The sequence below is a fragment of the Passer montanus genome, unplaced genomic scaffold (genome assembly GCF_014805655.1).
Source record: "Passer montanus isolate IOZ18808 unplaced genomic scaffold, ASM1480565v1 scaffold83, whole genome shotgun sequence".
NCBI lineage: Eukaryota > Metazoa > Chordata > Aves > Passeriformes > Passeridae > Passer > Passer montanus.
In genome coordinates, this window is record NW_024373590.1 from 991,631 (window position 1) to 1,013,169 (window position 21,539).

General features: G+C 33.8%; 1 protein-coding gene across 1 annotated transcript in view; it reads right to left on the bottom strand.

Moving 5' to 3' along the window:
* Positions 1 to 413: 413 nt before the first annotated feature.
* CEP120 (centrosomal protein 120) overlaps positions 414 to 21,539 on the bottom strand; it is a 39,125-nt gene continuing 17,999 nt past the window's right edge. Inside the window, exons 13-21 of the mRNA XM_039733113.1 lie at positions 21,306 to 21,402; positions 21,064 to 21,216; positions 20,345 to 20,434; positions 19,859 to 19,951; positions 18,107 to 18,268; positions 14,566 to 14,688; positions 13,049 to 13,147; positions 4,009 to 4,154; positions 414 to 3,332 (exon numbers count right to left, since the gene is read on the bottom strand). Of these exons, the coding sequence (XP_039589047.1) occupies positions 3,092 to 3,332; positions 4,009 to 4,154; positions 13,049 to 13,147; positions 14,566 to 14,688; positions 18,107 to 18,268; positions 19,859 to 19,951; positions 20,345 to 20,434; positions 21,064 to 21,216; positions 21,306 to 21,402 (1,204 nt within the window). The 3' untranslated portion in view covers positions 414 to 3,091. The remainder of the gene's footprint in view (positions 3,333 to 4,008; positions 4,155 to 13,048; positions 13,148 to 14,565; positions 14,689 to 18,106; positions 18,269 to 19,858; positions 19,952 to 20,344; positions 20,435 to 21,063; positions 21,217 to 21,305; positions 21,403 to 21,539) is intronic.

Below are 21,539 nucleotides of genomic sequence, written 5' to 3' on the forward strand. Positions count from 1 at the left end.
TCCTCACCACTGGAAGAAAAATTACCACATGAAGACACAGGGAGGGATCATCTGCCTGAAGATCATAATGAAAAAACAGTACTTCTAAATGCCCTAATTTCAAAGTGGACTAATGCTTTTGCTAGACTAGACTGTACAAGTACAGTTTCCTTATGCAAAGTGAACTGCAAGTTCTGGGCCCAAATCCTAAGGCAAATGAAGTTGGAACTGATTTGACATGGAAGTGACCCCCCTGCCACCTGGGTTCACAGAAATGTATCGGCAAGGGTACTCGGTTTGAAACCATTCCATCAGCTTCCCTAGTGAACCTGGGTACAATAAAATCAATAGCACTTTGGCAGAATTCCAGGAGAGTCTAGCAGTTGCTCCTCTTCCCACCATGTTTTCTCTGACCTATGGAACCAGGACCGAACTTGCAAACACAAGTCTCACTTCCAGCAGCCTTTATTTACCAGGTAAATTACAATGGGCTTCTTATTCCATGCATCTGTTCTCATACAATGAAGAAAGACTGAGATACAAATTTTGAGACATTTCTGATTAAGAAATAGTATTTGGTCTTTCCACTGAATAAGCTCTAAAATGGCTTTGAAGTAATAAAGAGGCAAATAGAACTCAACATAAAAATTTTCTTTGAAAGACAGTAACAGTGAGCTCATGTCTGCTATACATATCTACTACAAACATATATTTTGCTTCTGGACTAGTTCAGACTAAGGTAGAGACAAATTGTGCTGGAAAAAATTAAATTAAAACGTACAGCTTAAATTAGCCAGAATTTTCTCATTCTAATACAAACAATGAACACTAAGAGTAATGACTATAAAACAAAACATTCTATGTAAGTTGTTTTAATAATCACAAAATTTATGCTTTGCACTTTGTAAGCTGTGATCTTTCAAATGGCTAAATGGACCCAAAATGGCTTAAATGATGAAGTTTATAATTTTTTTTTTACAAAAAAAAGCATTCTAAGTTTCATTTTTCTTTGATTTGCAAGAAAGAAAACTCAAGTTTCTTTTTAAAACATACAGCAACATGATTGCAATTTTTTTACATGCCACAGAAGAGACTCAATTTAAAAAAATTATTAAAAAAAACCAAAAAGTGACAATTAACTTTCATTAACAAGTTTATTATTTTATAGATTCAAGCACTAAAGACTGTCATATGACTGGAAATAGTAAACAAAACTTGCTCAAATCCATTGTTAAAAAATAAATGCCAAGTCCTTAATATTTACTTGAATTTTAATTTTATTCCATAAAATAATACACCTGAAAAGTCATAAAATACCAGTTCAAAAACCAACCAGTAATGAAAATTTAGTCAACACTGTCTTTGCAATATTTAAGTCTCAGGCACCCTCCAGTGTCTAGAGAAGAAACTACACAAGTGAGCAAGCATTTGAAGAAAAAAAGCCAAGAACAAGTTTTCCTGGCAAGAACAAGTTTTCCTGCATCATTCACAATAATTGCATATAACCCTGTATCAGTGATATCACACATCTGATGTAAAAAGTATTGTAAAATTGCATTTCATGGATTTCTATGGGACTTAAGAGGGTGGTATTTTCTTTGCTAGTGAAGAGGGATCTCTAAGCACACTACTTAGAAAAATACATTTACAAAAGCATTTCTTACGAAGTCTGGATTGATAAGTATTTAAGTATTCCTCAGGAAATATGATCTTAATGTTTATACAGCTTGTTTATAACTTTTCTAAGGAGTCTAAATTAATAGTTTATTTAGCAGGACCTACCCTCATGGTAAGGAGGAGGACAAACAATGCATGGAGAGCTAAAGCCAGATACAAATACCCCTCCTCCCATTTTATAATTAATACCACACAAAACAGGAAGACCACAGGTATACAAGCCTCTCTAAGAAAGTTCACTGATTTTATGCAAAAAACCCAAACCACTATATTTTCCATAGGTATCTTCATTCATTTTAAAAGTAATAAATCCTAAGATTTATTTTTTACTTGACATTCAAATGGAAGTTGTTGTGACTACAGGACAGACAAGAATGCCCATTGAATGGACAGGGTTCTAAGTTACTGTTACTAGGTAAATCCACACAAACTTAACAGAAATGGAATGAAAGCTGGAAAACAAAGGTTTTTCAATTGTGATTACAGACAAACTAACATTAATTATGTATTTCTCCCTTGCAAACCGTTTGTCAAACAAAAACTTTATATACAATTTAAGTGGTAATGACTGAATATGTTTTGAAACACATATTAAATAACTTGAAAGTGGTTACATCCCGATTTAAAAAAAACACCTTGACTTAGAAAAGATCTTATTTTAGTTTGTGCTCAGAATTATGGCTTCAGGTATCTTTCCTCATTAGGGATTGATATAAGAATGCATGTGTACTTCTGAATAAGGTCTTCATGCTCCTGGGTACAACCTTACCAGGACATGTGCAAAACTGGTAGGGCAACCCTGGACAATCAGGCTAGTTAGTAACTGATTCGGCTTAAGTTTGATTTTTCCCCCTCACACTCAAAACCATGTCTCTTATTTACTACATAACTTAGCTATGTTAACTGCAGTCAGAGAAGCAAAAATTTATTATTTTTCATTTAGTAAAAAACTAACATTGGGTCAGTGTTTTAGTTCAGCTCAGAATGAAGAGTTTTGTCAGAGAAAACAGCTGATGTCAGCTTGCCCTAGTCTAGCTGAAGAGATATTTTTAAAAATTGAATGAAATCATAACAACTTTGACTAAAAACCTCTTAGAATCAATATTAAAAATAGTAAAAATAACTCTAGTCAGGGGGATACAAAAAGAGGTAGGAAATATTTCAGAAGAGGGTACACAAGATAAATATATTTACACACACAAAATCATATATATATACACATATGAGTATAAAAATATTAAAAAACAGTCATTGCCCCCATAAAACTTACAACTGTGCTTAACTTGACATGTTGCAAGCATTTACATTGACTTCAAAGAGAGCTGACCATAATGTGCAAAACAAAGCATGACATTATATATTTCACAAAGTACTATAGGCTTATAAAAGTCACTCTATTCAGATTTCGGCTCTTTCTAAAACTTTTCGCATGCTTTTAAATAGTGATGCTCCTTTTTGCAATTGCCTCTCTGATTTGACGATCGAGTTCACTCACAATATGGTCTTCATGATTATAGACTCCTGTTCTCAGCAGGGTATCCCTCTCTTCTATCAGACGAGAGAGGTAATCATCTGTATTCTCATTTAGTTTTCTACAATGAATACTATCCACTCTACCAGCAGAATTGTCTCTAGCATCCTGCAATTTCTTTCTTTCCTCTTCTTGCTGTTTTAGCCTGATACAGATAAAATAAAAATTAGAGAATATTAATCCTCACTTTGATTATCTTTGTATCAAGTTTTTAGTTTATCTACAGAACTACAGAGTAAAACAAAGAAATCTGTAAAAGGTAAAAAATTACTCTGTCTCTGGGAAAAAAAACTACAACTGAAAAGAAATGCAATACTTAAATATTAACAAAACCTTTTGTATGTGCATATGTAACTATACTTGCTATCAAGGCTTCTGCTTGGTAATGTAAACTGTACTCAAATTAAAAGGGTTCAACATAGAAAACTAGTGCAGACAGCTTTGGGAGGACAACATTACATAAATTTAAAATTTTAACGTATTCAAAATAAGAATAAAATGTGCCTCGTTCTTTTCTTAACACAGCAGTTATGCTTAGAACTGAAGATTTAAAATAGACAAAGAGCTTGGTGCTGTACATCTGTGACCTTAACAAAAAATAAACCACGTGGTGTTAAACAAGGATTTTTCTATACTGCTGTAGTGTTGCATTTTACAAATATGCAATCTTTACCTAAGGGACACTAATCTATGTTCTTTCACTGAACTGACAGAGAATTATAATCTTGATTAATTGAATATTCTCCTGTTTTGAGACTCACAGCAAGACAGTAGAAGGAAAGGTGACAGTTGGGGAGGAATCTTACAAATACTTTTTATACCTGTTAAGTTCATTTCTGATATCCTCCAGCTCTTGTCGGTCTGTTTTCTCCAGCTCTTTTTCTTCTGCTGCCAAATAACGCAACCTCATGTGCTCAAGCTCTTGTTGCTGCTTTTTAAGGTAAGCCATTGCATTTTCTTGTTCACGCTGTGTGGGAAAGAGTGAAGACTCAGTTGACTACGTGATTACATGTAAAAGTGCTAATTATAGTGACAGAGCAGAACTTAAGGAATGAAGTCATGACAATTACATCTCCAGGAGTACTAGAAATGTAGGAGTTAACAGAATGTCTTAGCTAGTGGTATTTATAATGCAGTAAGACCACTGACTATCACCATCACAGTAAACCTGTCCAGGCTGGATCAACTGCAGCCCCATCACAGATATCTTCCCATTAACAAAATGGCAAAATTATTAACAAACCCTCTTACTAACTCTAGCTTAAGTTGTTAGACATAAAACTTACAGTTCTGGAACTGTTCAAGCTACTGAGATTTATTCCTTCAGTATACGATATATGAAATAGATTTTTTTGAGAAAATAAAAGCTAAATAGCTGCAGGAAGCTTCCATCATCAGCCCCATAGTGACCAGTATCAAAGTTTTAAGAACTGCTTTTCAAATCACAACTTGTGGTTAAAAAATAAGCCTGGGAAACAAATTTCTGGCAAGGTGTCCTTTTGCAATTGTATAGTACTATGTAAAATTTTAGATAACTTTCTTTGTGGGTTTAATGAAATCAGTCTATCCATTTTAAAAAATTTGCTTCGCTCTAATTTTTAAGCTCTATACAGATACTAAAAAAATAAAATAAATCTAAGGTTTTAATCCACTACCACATCATGACATTAAATGGTTCAGTAAACATGGTCCTCTCTTCACTTTTTTTCTCCCTGTCATTTTCCATTTCCATGACCTTGTGCACTAACTGTGTATAGCCAGTCTTACACCCAGATTAAGACAGAAGACCTCAGGTAGTTAAAAAATAAGACAGGAGTTACATAAACATCCTGGATCTAGGCATATTGTGAGCTGCAAGTTTATCTTTGCAATTCTGACATTGCTTTCATCTCGAGTGTTTGATTATTAGTACAGTCCGTATTATATTTATTATGTGGGTTAAAAAAAGGTAATTTTTTTGTTTGATGTGTGTAAGCATATTATTCACACAGTCAACCTCATATTACTTGAAAGATTTTAATAAGATAGTTTCCTGAATTCCAGCTGCCAGCATTTAACAGCACTTCCTGTTGATGATCAATAGTGGGCAAGCAAATCTGAATTTCAAAAGGAATTGGTATTAAAAAGATATTTCAACTGTTAATGTGAACAGACAACACAATAGAGAAATACTCAACAAGAAATCAACCCTAAAGACTCTAAAAATTTTGTTTTTATACTAAATTCAATACACCAGCCAGCCAAATTAAATGTTAAAACTTCAGTGAGACAGGTTATAAATATTGAAGAACATCCTGCTAAAGAGATACATACTAATAAAAAACCAGAAGCAGGAATCCTGCCAAAGAGTCTACAGCTGATAGATGACTGAAGCATAGAAAAAGCACTTGGTGAAGACAAGGCCATAGTCCTTCCTTCTCCATCAAGAATTCATTGCAGAAGGACATTCCCATGTGAGAGAAACCCTTTTTTATGTGGCAAAGGGTTGAAGAATACTGTAATACCCATTCTGCTTTAGTCTGAGAATAATCTACAAATACATCCAATATATGTATGTATTTGTAGATTAACCAAATTACTTAGGTTACTACAGACTGCTGATATTTAGAATTTTCAAGAGTTATAAGAAAATCCAAAAAGTTGTGACACTGACTGGAGGTTAGTCTTAATCCATCACCAATATTGGTGTTTATACCACAGGATTAACCATTTTTCCATTTTTCATTTTATTCTTTCTTTAAATAGAGGCCTTAGAAATACCCAGAAAAGTACCAGCAGAACTTAACTTCCATAGCGGCCAAAATGGTTGAAACCATAACTAAAACCAAACCTAACAGGTCGTAGGGGTACACCAGGAATGAAAGTCATTCTTCCCACCAGTCTTAAAAAACTCAACCAAACACCACACTAAAGAAACCTTCTACCACACACAGAGCTAAGCAGTCACAGCAAAAAACACTCTCAGATGACTCAGGGTTTAGAACACCAGAGAAAGGATAGCAATTGATCATGTCCACAAGAGCAAAAAGGTGAAAATGGAATTCCACAAGAATCCACCTTTCAACATATTCATGAATGAAGAAATCACTATGGAAGTTTGCTGCTGATACAATGTAATTCAGCAGGGAAAAGGCGGATGTGTGAAGAGTGGGATATTATGGAGACAAAAATGAAAAGGAAACAGTTTGAAAAGGAAACACATAAATAAAGAATACATTCACTTATATCCATTAAAGATGATAGCCTGAATGCACCTGCTGGCTCACACTGTACTTAACTGAATGAGGGCTGCTGGAGGCTATTCAGAAATCCAAGCTATGTTTCTAGATCTTGTGCATCTACTGCTGGCCTCTGTATGGACCAGACTAATATTTCACATGATTTCACAAGTTGGGTCTTTCTCACCAAATGAAAAGTATGGCTGAAACTCAAAACTAGGTACATTTCAACTAGAGACATGATTCAAGTTATTGAAAGAATGGAAATCAATCACTTAAGCAATACACTTGAGCACACAAGGAGCTTCTTGGACCTTCAAAACAGAAAGTCTTGAATGAAGATAGATTTTACGCCGGAAAAAAATACTACATAAAAAGTACTAAAGTACTGTTGAAGTATTTGAAACAAGAGGCAGAGAACGGGCATAACTCAAAGTCTATAAAATTGGTGTATCTCAATAAGTCTGTGAGAAAATTAATTTTGAAGGTACATTATGCAAATATTGACCAAAACCTAAATACTGCAAAACAAAGCAGCACTTGTTACTAGGACAGCAATGCTTTCACATAAATACAAATCATCACACAGCTGTGACTGCACTGAGTAGAAGCCTTCTAGTCTAGTCCTTCAGTTTATGAAGTATATTACTCCGATCTATGAGAGAAAATTTTGAAAGTGTTCTTCCACCTGCACTGCAGAAGAAAGGCATAACTGCATGCTGGCCAGAAGCAGCATGTGGGACCACATGTTTCATGACATGCTGATGTATTACTACTTGAAGCAGGGAAGTTCAATGATCCATACATTTCTGCTGCCCAGGAACATGCTCACAATCGCAACCTGAGAGCAAAAAAGGCATTTCAGACTAGCTTAAAGAAGAGGCACATGTCAGAAGTACATATTCTTAAGGTTAATAGAACAAGGTCTATTTTAAACTGCATCAGACCACAAAGAGGACACACTACTCCCAATGCTTTCATATTTATCTGATCATTATTTAATAGATTGGTCCTTTATGCTCTCACTAAATGAATTCATTTTAGAACTGTAACTTTTAAATAAATATATTTAATAATGTTTAATTGAGCCAAGAAAAAGACAACAGAGAATGATGAAGAAGCCAAGGAGAGACGAAGGAAAAGCAAGGCTTTTCTGCAGAATCCTTGGTTCAGTTCCTGTTCCTTTTGATATTTTTCTCTGAAGAAAAATTCTATCAAAAAACCGCAACAAACACAAAATCAACCAAAACCAGCATCACTAGTGAGCATGCTCTTTGCTAGGGATAATAGTCCTAGACTTGGAGGGAAGCAAGACTATAAATATAGTGTGTGCTAAATTCTTGTTTACTCGATAGAGGAGAGAAAAACCTTTACCAGTACATTTTGTCTCCAAGCTAATATTGCTTTCAGATAAATGTGATTTGATCTCTAATTTGATTACTAACAAAATTGTGATGCAAACACGGCAAATATTTGGCGCTTACTTGAGGTGTTGAGGGATAAGTCCAGATTAATTTAAGTCACTGAAAGTCAAGAATTTTAGAGGTGTGACATGCTATGGCCCTGAATAACAGTATTTAACCACAATAATATTAAATAGAATCAAAAAGCAACATTTGCTGAAGCAAGATTTTCATCCCATTCATTTCATGACAGTCTAGCTTGGAAAACAGACACTAAAACAAGTGAGAAGGGATTCTTTCATTTACAAGGGATTCTTTCATTTACATTACACACTTCATATTCTGTGCTTTTCAAATGTCTTTCCCAACATTAGTCTTTGACTCCTTTAAAAAGTCTGTCATAACAATTTGTAGGGTGCATAACAGAAAATTTGTTCTATGTATACTATTCATAGCAGAGCACGAGAAGCCCATTTCCTAATAATCCATCAATACAAGAAGATGGCAAAGGATTTACAACAGTTTGATAAGAAGGGAGGCATGCTCACTTTAAATTAATTTATATACAATTTTGTTATGATATGTTGAGGGACCATAAAAAGACTGTATTTTGTTATGGTGAGAGAGAAGGAAGGATTTTTTTGTTCATCTCATGTCACTTTATCAGACATTAAGGTATTAAATCCACTTTTTCCATGACAATGTAAAAATCCACTGAGCAACATGATCTTTTTTAAATAGAGAAGGAACATACCTCTACTGCATATTAGGACTTGAAATGTAGCAGAATTTATTATTAGATGTTTCAAAGTAAGAATTCAATTAATAGAAGACATCTATTCAATTAATAGAACACGTCTACACATTTACTTTAAGTAAAAATTAAAAAAAAATAAAATTAAGTCAAAAATTTCTAAATCCCCTTGTTGAAACAAAAATCTTCATTTTATTCTGTGTGTATACTGAAAAATTGAGTTATAATTGAATACTTGGTATTCTTCAAGTGTATCTCAGTGCACACAAGTTGAAGCATACATGCTGCATGTTGAAAATTATCAGTCAAAACTTTCTGGCTAACTTTCCAAATTTTGCTCCTATAATATATGCTAAAATAAGGAATGTTTCAGATTTATTCCCAACTGCTTATTCTAGACAGTCAGGCTATTTCAAATCTCAATAAGAAGTACTACAATTTTTGTTCCTAACATTTTGCATTTTTAAATTGTATCTAAGGGAACACTCCAGAATCATCAGCTGCCGGACTAAAGGCAACTTTGTGAACAGAATATAAAACCCACCAGAAACTCAGAACATTTGGAAATATATTATATTTGCACCATCACCCAACCATCAGCCACTATCCCACAGTAAGGCAGCAACTGATGAATCAAGAATATCATATGCAAGAACATCAAGAGTTATCTCTGCAATATCTATTAGTTGGTCCAGATACCTTCTCCTGCACTACTTCCTCAGCACTGCTAATCCTGCTACTCTATTGCTTCTTTTACTTCACCTCCTTAAATAAAACTCACAATATTACTTTCACTTATTAATCTAATATTTTTCCATTCTCCTCCACAAATAAAATAAATCCAGTCTCCACTCCAGTTATCAGATAACATACTTCAAGGTTTTGCTAATTTTCTTCACCAGTTTTCATCTCTAATGTAGTGCTTGAGGAATGCAATACTGTTTTAGAAGCTTGTATGGTGGAAATCTCAATCATGTTTTGAAACTTATACTACAAAAGTATCAGCATTTAACAAAAATTAACTGATAATAAGAAACCATCAAAATTTGAATTATAATCAGATCATTAAAGAATCCCTGTATGCCACCAGGTGCTTTAGTTAAGAGGCTCTTCAATCAAGGAAGCACAATCTTTATTTTGCCATAGCTGCCTATAAATCCAAAAGGGAGATGTAAACATACATACACTAGACTAAACAATGGCTAAATAGCAGCCACTATTCACTCTCCCACTCATACATACCATACAAGTCTGTGGGAAAAACTTACGATTGAAGCTAAGGAACTCAAGTAAAGTTTTCTGAAAATAACCCAGAGCTGACAAGTCAGTAGGAGGGCCTGGATGGTTTCAAGACACAGTTTTTAACCAAGATTTAGACTTTCAACTGTGGGGTTTTTTTGTGTGTGTGTGCCTTTTTATTTTTTTTTTAACAAAGATTTACATCCTATTCTAGGCTACATGACTTATAAATTAATCAAATTAATTACTGAGTAGATAAGCAAGGTACTGGACTAGACAAAATGAATCGTCAGCCAGCTAATATGGTCTCTGCTCTTTTAAATAAATACCTCAGCGCTGGTTCTAACAGGTCTGTAGGACACAAACACATTAGAAAGCTTATAAAAATACTTCCAGAACACTGGATGCATGTACATTTTGAGATTTTGGCTATTTAGATTAAATTTGAAATAATCAACTGCTGAAAATGGCATTTCTGCCAATTTTGTTTTTGTCTTGATAAAATGTTTCTTACACCCAGACAGGTACTAAATTTGATATCTAAGTTCTGTTTTAGGGGTGTGCCGTGGGTGGGTATGCTATGGCCCTGAATAACAGCATAAGCACAGATGCAATTTCATGTAAATAATGACAATTCCTTTGAGTAATAATGCTCATATAAATAAAAAAAAAAAAGGAAAGCTAATTTGTGTAGTATTTAGATAATCTAATCATCAAATATTGAAAGTTTTTGAAATCTCCAGAAATTATAACATTTACCTTGGTACACAGATTAAGTAGTTAATTTGATGACATTTTTGTCTCCCTAAAAGTTGATCAGGGCTACAACAATTGAAGCATTAATACAGACATTTACTGAGTAACAGAGAAAAGAAAAGTAAGCTGGGTGAAGTCTATTGTCAAGCAATTTTACAAACTAATTTAAATTTAAGTAACTTCTGTATTTTCTAAATACAGGTAAATATGATGTATGTGTGCCCTCGTGTACTTAATAAAACTGGCACTGTGTTTAGCATTCAAAGTCCTACCCATGGAGAAGCTTAGATCATATTCTATTAACAGTCCCATACTTTAAGTTATGTGCTATGTCTCTCATATTCTGCAAAATATAAAACTATCCCAGATGTGTGCTAATAACTAGTTCCAAAGTAAAAGAAAACTTTTTAATTAAGGAAACATTGACTTTTATGGTTGCAAATCAGAAGAGCATTTTACTAAATGCTTAGCCTGTAGATTATGCTTCTTTAATTCACAAATTGACTGCACCAGGTCACCTTTAAGTAATGGAAATCTCTGTTTAAACATTTTTTTGGCAATGGGCACAAAGCATTAGATCTCATTTCCAAGACTTACCAGCTGGGTTTTGTCATTAACATTTATTAACAATCTAAGATACGGCTTTCAGCGTCTAATCCTCACTACACAAATGTTTTGTATAGTTCTCTAGAGAGCTTTGGTGTGACAAATTACTGGCACAGATTACAGCCCTGTGGCTATTCACCAGAGGCAACACAAAATTAACATGGTACTAATCCAATTCAAACAAGAAATTGGTCAGACTATGCACAATTGCACAAATCATCTGAAAGAAAGCAAATCTAGAATTCCTTAAGCTACAGTTTCCAAATTTATATTTAAAGCACAGTAATTTTTTTTAATCACATTTGCTTCAACTTTTATTTGGCTCTTTAAAGTCACTTAAAACCTTTATCAATAGACTAGGTATAGATGAAGCACAGGAGTATAGAAACAACAAGAAACTGCCCTGAAAGGGTTTGGTTTGTTGTAGACGTTTTAGGTAGCATAATTCAGGGTACATGCCAACTTATTTCATGGTTCAGACTTGCATCAAGAGGTTCAGTTGAAATCATCAACATATATTAATGAATTCAGTTCACCAGGTCTATGGTGGTGAAATTTGTAACAAGAACCTGATAGCAACATACATTAGTGATCGTGTGGCAAGTGACAATCTTTGCTTTTATTCTATGGGAAATTTTAAAACATGGCTAGAAAAAGTAGGCTGGATATTTCATGACTGCTGAAGAAATCTCAATCAGAGGGATAAGATTTATATCGCTCCTATCACCTTCTCAAGCACAGATGTTTCACAAATTTCAATGACTCCTTTTATGACTTGGTGAAAAAGGTACAATCTGAAGACTGCAAATGAAGGTTAGATTTAATTTACTAACTAAAAGTCATTGTGGTGTGCATTGACTCTCTTCAAACAGAAATACAGATTAAAGAAGCATTATAAATTAGAAGAACATGGGCTTAACTTCTTATTCTCCAAAACCTGAATATTCTATTAGTAGAAATGAAGCAGGTACCATAATCTGTAAGAAAACCCAATACTGTTCATCAAGCTGGAAGCAGGTGTGAATACAGGCAATAAAAACCTTTTACTAAATGTGAATACTGAAGCTCTGTGCTCATGTCAAGGTTTGTTCATGAATCAATTGGGATTAATGACCTACTAATTTATTTGTCTGGGCCAATGGAAATGCTAGTCATTCTTAAGCACATAGTTTAGCTAATGTTTACTGGAATTCATGAAAGACAGATGATGACAAAACATAACATGTAATACAGATTCAACAAGGATGAAGCTGCTACTACTGCATGTTTAAACAGAGTAATTTCAAGTCAAAAGTATATAACTGTATCTGTATAGATGCTCACAGACACACAAGACCTCTGTTAAAATCTAGCAGTAAAATAGCATATTACATTAGTATGAGGTTAGAATTTCCAAAAGCAAAGAAAAAATTCACATCCAGCTTAAGCTAAGTTTTCTTAATTTTACACATTCATCAAAACTTAAACACTTATTTCTAAAAGTGAAGATTTGTTTCTCATCTCTACCCTTCATTCATTATACAATTAAAATACAAAACACATATTATGGAACTGACCAAGACTGTTGCGATTGCGGCAAAATATTTTTTTGGAAGTGCTGATGCAGAATTATTTGGAATTAAATTAAACCCTTTATTTTTCTAATTGAATCTGATTTTAAATAGTTCAGTCTTCTTTGCAGGTCTGAGTCTTGGTCTTTCCCGAGTTCAGTCAAACACAAGCCAGTTTTGCTGTTCTTATTTTTGTTGAAACCATAGCTGAGAGCTTTACTTTGCAAAAACACAAACACAACATTACATGAAAACAGGACTTAACAGTAATCCCTAGTAGCTTCCAACACGACAATAACTTGGTTGTCTCATATGACCAAAGAAAACCTGCATACCTGTTTTAACCTTGCAAGTTCTTTCAAAGCTCTCGTCCATTGTTGTTTGTAGTGAAGCTTTGACTTGGTAGCTGACTCTAACTTTCTTTCAAGTTCAACCTAAAAGCAATTAAAATCGTATCAGCTGAAGCAATAACAGCAGTAACAATCACTGAAAGATGTATATATACAAAGGGTCTGGTTTAAGAAAAGTGTTTATGTAGCACAATATACAACATCATCTAAAGCTGTTATACAATATAACATAAATATTATGGCACAAGAACATTTTCTTGTTTAAAATATAACCTTATTTTTATTGGATGGCCGTCTATACAAAGAAAAAGATTAGTTTTTAGCACTAAATCTGCTGATGTAACCTTTAAATTTAAGATTCTTGATCAGCCATCCCCTCATCCCTTTTTTATTCAAAGTAAGGTTATATACACTAATTTAATGAAAATGCTGATGGATAAATCTCTCTTAAAAAGGTACATAGATTTTTTTTAGTTTCCTGATGGAAGATATGGCCTACAATTTTTTCTCTGAAATACCCATCTGCTTCAACCAACCTTTCAAATCTCTGTATCTAGTGTGAACCTATGATCTTACTAACTAAATAAATCTTTTAAAGTTTTTACTGCTAAAAAATTCATTTAATTATCTGTGCAAAAAATTTTGAACTAAAAGACAAATGAAAATATTTATGAAGCACAAAAAACAATGAAAAATTATGTATTTTTCACATCTCTAAGGAAGTGCTTTTTTAAATCTGACAAAAATTATTTTCATTAAATTTGTGAAGATCTTAAAGGACTGGTTTGTTTAATTCATCTGACACACATAGGAAATCTAAAAATATTTAATGTAAGAGCTTAAAAACTCTGTAGAAACAAATATTTTGTATCAGTTGCTTGCATTATTAGAAATTATTAAAGCATACAGCAACATATAGACTGGCCATATTACTGAATATATTTTGTGCCAAGAAGACAGGCCAAATTTTTTTTTAGCTTATTTCACCAACAGTTTTACTCAAATGTCACAATAATTTTGAGCATTAAATGCCCATATCTGTAGTTTTAATTAAATTCTCTACTGTGGGAATATATAGCTTTTAAGCAAATCAACTTATGACAGCGATTCCATTTTATTGATAAGTGACATAACCTCTTAGCGGAAATACTTAATTACCAAAATGCAATAATGAAAAACCAGTTTAAATTAATCCTCAAGAAAATCATCATCTGTCTTTAGTTTTTTAAACAGAATGTTTGGAGACCCCATCATAAATCATTATTTAAATATATAGGTTACATTTTTTTCCAGTGTTACCCTCTAACATTACTGCTTCCTCTATAGAAATAAGGCCTGTTGACGTTATTTGTGTCTGACAATTTAAACTCTGAAGAAATTACTGGGAAAAGTAAACCAAAATGGTCAAATTAACACTTCATCACACAGTAGTATTCTACATCCCCTTCATCAGTGAACACACTATTGTAAGAATTTTTAAGTACTAGAAAAATCCAGTATACCTTTTCTAAAGTGAGAAGATTTATTTCTGATTGTAGCTGGATTTCTGGTTTGCTACTTTGCTGTTCTTTGTATTGCTGGAACTCCTTCTCCAAAGTCTTATGCTTATTTTCTGCTTCAAAAAGCTACATTAAAGAAATCAAAATGCAAGTTAGCAGAAAAACCCATTCACAGACAAATAATTAAATGACAGAATTTAAGTTACTTCTTAATCCTTGGAACACACATTTTACTGTCAATTATCTGATATAAAACAGACACTGAAAGTTACACATTCATAAATAATGATTTCTTAATGATGGCACAGCAATGTTTTAATAGGAAGAGTTTTAAGGAGGATCTTTGCTCAGTACTGGAAAGAAAAAAACCAAGTCTGTCCTCATAAACATAAGATCAAGATTTATGTACATTTTTGTTCACATTTCTAAAACAACTTGCAGAAGAAATACAGAAAGCATTATACTAAGATTTACATATCTTTTGAAGAAAGCCAATGTTATCTACTATATGAAGTTTTATTACTTACTCAATTTCACAGCGTAACTTTTTTAGGAATGTCTGTGAAAGGAAGACTAATACTTTGTACAGCCAAATGATTTAGAAGAAAGGCTAAAGCAGAAAGGCTTCAGTGACTAATGACTTAATGCTGGGTACCTCTGCCCTCACAGTGTATTTCCAGTTTCAAGAAGATTTTTATAAAGAGAGTGCTTTGCTTTTTACACACTATGGGTAATTTGAAAAATGATGCCAATACACAATTACTTGCTACAGGAAAGTAAGGAAGTCAAATGTTTAACAGCGTTTTTAATAATATATTAAAAATACTAAGAACTTTTTGTAATGTTCTCTTCTTCTGTTAAATACTATTCAACTATAAATACCTTAATACACCTGATGGAACGGAAGTATTCCATACTAGAAAATGATCCTGTGTGCTGATCTTGTATGTATGTCCAACTAGATAATAAAATTATTTCTATTAATTTTATCCCACAGTTTAAATACTGGGTGAAAATGTTTTCGAGACCTCATTTCTGTTTCAAAGCAAACTTCTATTTCCACGAAATTTCTACTAGGACAATAACAGTTTAATTCTTTGTATCTTCTAATTGGGTCAGCTCTGATTTTCTTCCAAATTTCTGCTTTTTGCATTTATAATTGCTACAGAATGGATGTAAGAAAGCAAAGATATTTCCTAGGGAGTGATACAAAAACAGAATTTGCTATCATTATTTTTCTCACAGAACTACAATACCCTATTGAACTTGAACAAAAAATACTGCTGTTTAACACCTTTCATTTCTACCTATTTATTTTTAAAGCAGATGCAGACATACTGCCAAAGACGATAACCTATTTCTTTTGGTTTTAGAAATATCAGCTCCCCCTAGAACTTCTATAACAATGTTTAATTTCTTGTTTGGTTCTGGAAACACTTTCAAAAATTGAATTTATTATGAGAACTCAGAGCTGTGGACATGAGGAAACTAAAAATCCCACAAATAAAAGACAACTTCCTTATTTGGAAAGTAAGGTTGATGTTCAGGGATCTCCTCTTGTACATAGTGGGGCTTACATCAAAACAGGCTGAATTCTAGAATTCTTTAAGTGTTTAAGTGTGGAAATTGTGTATTGACAAATCCCTTTAGAAGGGGTGGAATAAGACTAGTCATTCCAGAACATTCTGTGTTCAAAAAAAAAAAAAAAAAAGCCACACAGACAAAAAACTCCACACCCAAACAGGTCTTAAAAGAGAGACTCATCTGGCAGCAACAGAAACTTTCTGCTTGTGCACATTACAACGCGCAGTCCCTAGAGCGAAACTCCAAAGTAAGCAAACAAAATCTCACCCCCAACAAAGAAAAAAGCCTGTCTCACACACAATATGTGGCAACAGCCATCACATATTGAAGCATAGCAGGAACAGCACAGAGGAAGACAGCCAGGATGTGAAGGAAAAAATGGCCTTAGTACAAAACAAGAGAAAACATAGTGGGGCTTGTGTTTGGAAAAGAAACAGTATGACAGCCACCTATGCAATCAGGAACAGCATGTTGCACAGGCACTAGGGGATTCTTCATAATTAGAAAGAAATATGTTTGAAACTGAAAAAAAGTTTTTAAATATAAAAGACAAAATAAAATTTTAGAACTCACTGCCATAGGATGTTGCAGTATTAAATACTTTTTAAAAGGAATCATATAAGATCATGAAGAAAACTTTCATTGATGGCTACTGAGTAGGAAACTGATTCTGGCAAAGAATACAACCCATGGTATGCTGGATATACCAAAACTGCATTTTTTTTTCAGAGTCTCACTTCCTTTTTTCTTATCCTCTAAATCCAGCCATTGCTGCACCATAACACTGAGCTAAATGATATGCCTGTTCTGAATAGGAAAAAGAAAGTGATTGTGATGTTTTATTTAGAAAAGGCTTGTTGCAGCTAAAAATGGTCAGTGGGAGCTGAAAGAATGAATATGAATTAAGAATACTAGCTTGCCCACTTGAACAAGAACTACTGGCAGCTGCCAACAACACATAAAATGCAAAAGCGATCCACTGATCACTTTGAATAGGACTGCATTCTGCAGTTTCTTCATCTTGATTCAGTGAGTGCTCAAGTAGAATAGTCAAAAATAACTATCTTCAAGGTTAGCAACATTTTTGTCTTAGCTACACTTTAAAAAAGTTCACTGTACTATGGTTAACATAAGCTAACAAGTAAAGAAGTACATTAATAACAGTATTTATTACAGAACTAAAAAAACTCACAAAAATCTATCACAACTCTATCTAAGTACAAAAATATGGCTTTGGCTGACACAGTTTTTCAAACAGTGAAAACTAATATTGGATTATCAGTATCACATATCAGACATGAAAAACACCAAAGCAAGTAATTAATCTACATAAACAAAGTACTTTTCAGAACACTTAGGCATTTGTAAGATTTAATCTACTTAATAACAAATTAAGTGTCTAATGCTATAACAGCTGAAAAAAATAAGTACTAACTTTTACAGTTTACTTTAACAGTCAGGAAAAATGTCTAGACTGTCCTTGTTGTTAGTGCCAAAGTTAGCTTACAGGACAACAGAACATGGTCTAAATGTTCTGTTTAGAAAGTACTACTCTCAGAATAGAAGACTGCAATAACAAAGAGTTTCCCCCTCTGTCCCAATAAGAATAAAAGAAATACTCATTTGCAATGGAATAATAGAACTGCACAGTCAAACTACTTAGATGTTAATTACCAACATTTTTTTTAAGTTACTGAAATGTACACTGCTGTTCAGATTCTTCATGTAATGTATGCTTCTAAATAAAACTTGATTTTCAATGGTAAAAAAAATGATCACAAGCACCACACTTCAAACCGTCCATACAACGGAGCAAGACTAACATGAATGGATCCCAGCACAGAGATCCCTTCCCAGTTTAAATAAAATGTTTTTCACAAAGCTGCCAGGATGCAATTGCTTCAAACTGCTACTGAACTTGGTATGCTTAGAAAAATGCTCGCTTCTACTGCGTACATACCTGCTGATGTAAGCGAAGCTTGTCTTCTTCCAGTTGTTTGATTTTTGACCTTTCTAGCTCCAGCTGGTGTGCACATTCTTCCCTGGCTCGACGCACAGAATCCTGAAGCACCTGCAAATTTCGTTCATGCTCTGCTTGCAGCTCCTTCTTTACTCTTTGCAACTTAAAAAGAGACACATTTACATTAATCCATAGGAGTGAGAGCTTCACTTGAAAATTCTTACAACCGTTACTGCTACTCATGACAGAAAAATTGGTATTAATTTCTGAAATTAAATAATAAAATTACCATTGTCCAAATGTTCACTATATATGTTCTTATTGAATTTCAATTTAACTAAAAATTTGCCAATTATTGTATTTGCAACAAATATCCTCTTGCTTGACTACTGTAAAAACAGAGCTCTTCTGTACAATCCAAATGATTCTACATGATTGCTCAAGGCAGGTTTCACTTCTGCCTTCCTACTACAAAGTGAAAAGCTAAATACTCCAATTCACTGCAGAGACTGTAAAAGCCACAGCTGCAGCCTAAAAGCCTTTATGTCAGTGAGATTGCTTCAAACTGAGCATATTGAGATAACTTCTCATCAAGATAAACAGAAGAAAAATCCTTGACATGTCTGAACTTTCTAGAAAGATGCTACTGTTCCAGGTAACTGCTAGCTGAATAGAAACATCTCCAATGGCCTGTTTCTCAAACTGTAATTTGCTAACTGAACACTACATCATTTTGTCGATGTTTTTTGAATCTACTGATTTTTATCATCACTAGCTCTCAGGTCATAGTCTTACTAAACTTCAAGAAAGTTTTTAGAGAAATATACATGAGATTCAAAATAACTACTTCTACTCAGACTGAAATGCATTTGGCCAAACCTGAGCACCAGATTTTTTTGCACAGATACTGAAGTCAAAACATTATTTACAGCACAAACTGCATCTTGAGGTACAGATAGCCTGGGTACTGAGCAGGACACTGGCTCAGCCAGTAAATTTCTGTGTTGGGAGTTCTCACTTTTGTTACAAGCACAGAAGGGATTAGGCTGAAAAAATTAATCTGAGTTACGAAGAGGAAAGAAAGTTTTTTTGACAGTTAAAACACCACAGTATTTTACCTATATAATTTTGAATTGTTCTGAAATACAAAATTATATAGGCAGTTTATTTTCTGTTTTCATATGACCACCACCCCTGAAGTCACACACATTTTGCCAGATTGGGGGTGTTCAGTACAGTGGTACTTACTGGTTTCTACTGCATCCTCTTTCACCCTGTCACTATTGGAAAAAAATAAACAGAAGTAGGAACTCTGAAAATGTTGGATAACAAAACCTGAAGTTTCTCCCAGATCTCCTTGTCACCTTCTCCTGTTTCAACAACTAATCTAGCAATTACTTTCTGAAGCGAGGCACTCTTGTGTATGTGTACAACACTCACCTGACAGTGCTAAACTTCAAACAGAGATATGCTAATGTTACATAAATGTCTGCAGTGACATGAATTCTGTCAAGAACAGGCTTACAGTTCTGTAATCCTAGCAACCCATTTAAAAGTTCACTCAATTTCTACTTCAGTAAAAAAAGTGTAGCTGTAACAAAACTTGGCTTAATTGCTAGTGTTCCTCTACATATCATTATGCATGTAGCTAGTTAGTACCTTCTACACAAAGCACAGCTGTCACTATCTGAAAACTCAAACCTTATAGAAGTAGCTAATGCAATTACATTGTTTAATATGACCAGTTTTTACCTCTGATTCCGCACTAAAAAGCTGTCGCTCTCGCTTATCCAGATCTCTCAAGGTTTTCTGAAGCTGTCCTTCCAAAATATTATATTCTGCTACCTAAACAAAAGAGGGAAAAATATCAAATATTGATAGGTTTTATTGATAGTTTTTATTTAGAAATTTCCATACAAAACAAATCTCCATCTCTTAATTAAGAACTTGCAATGGAGTACTTATTTCTAACTCATAGGCCATAGAAGGGCTTTTTGACCAGGCAAGTAAAATGCAATCAAAGAGCTCCCATATACAGCAAAGTAATCTAAGGAAATTTCTAACAAATACTCTATGATTAAAGGCTACTTTTAATTCTTTTGCACTATTGTAGACTAGCTGCATACATACCAGAAGGTGCAAAGGTTAATTACAGACCCTTTAATACATGTTACCAAATATCTTGTTAGATTTATAACAATTTAGACTTTCTGCAAGTATAAGGAGGGATTTCCTTACCTTTTTCTTCACTAATGCCTCTCTCTCTCTGTCTCTTTTCTTCCATTCCTCTGCAAGTGCTTGCATATGGACCATTTCCTTCTTTTTAAGCTTTTAGGGGAAAAAAAAAGAAACAAAATTCCCAAACCAGATCAAAATTTCTGGAAGTGCACCTTCAGAGTACTAGTAGACCTATGTCTTGAAGCAAAAGAGTTTAGTATGCTGACTTAATAGTTCAAGATATGATTTTGACAGTGAAAGACACCTTAAACTGAAGTACAAAATGCAAAGTAAATGCATGTTTGAGAAAAATATCCAAAGCACTAGAATTTCACTACCTTCTAAAAGGAAGTAAACAAAAACACCTAGAATGACCTCAAGAGTAGACAGCAATGGTTTTTGAGCTGCAACTAACAGAATACAGAATTAATATTTAAGATCAATAGTTCGAATCTTGAATCTATAGTACTTTATAAAGAGTAATGGGAAATTGTGAAGATGGTATTCTGTAGTTCAAACCCAGAACCTTCTTCACTTAAGAATTAACCTTCTTCCTTAAGTAAGAGCATAGAATTTGTGAATGGAGTAGTTTACATCTGAAGTTTTAATATTCTGTATGAGTAAAATTTAGTTCTTACTTGAAATGGTAAAATAAAATATAATTAAGGTTATTCTCTGTACCAATTCTGCTAAATTTCTCTGGCAATCACGTAATTTAGGCAATAAAAAAGAGTAAAAACCTGATTTTCAAAAATGTCCTCTTGCATTTCCTTCCACATTTCTAACTCCAGTGCTGCTTTGTATTCCAGAGTTTCTCGAGGTTCTGGACGGTCTTCTGGGGCACAGCAAAGCTGAGTGTGAGGGACATGCTGTTGCTGACCAGCACCTACATCCTGATATAATAAGAGTGGGTTTTTCATTGGAACCTCAACTTGTCAAAGGCATGTTCAAAGGAAAAATAAAAGATTTATATAAAATTTACTTGAGAAGAATCTGACACCATAACTTCTTGCACTTTGACAAGTCCATAGTCTTCCAAGGTGATGGTGTACGAAAGCTCTGCTATTCTGCTTCCTGACCTATAAATAGCATTAGAATGTTATTTTAATTAAAACTCTCTAAAGATATGGAAAAAGAATTGTAAGACAACACACAAAACAGCAAAGCTGAAGTTGCTCTGTGCAAGCTCAGCATCTCTAAACAGTTGCCTATGTGA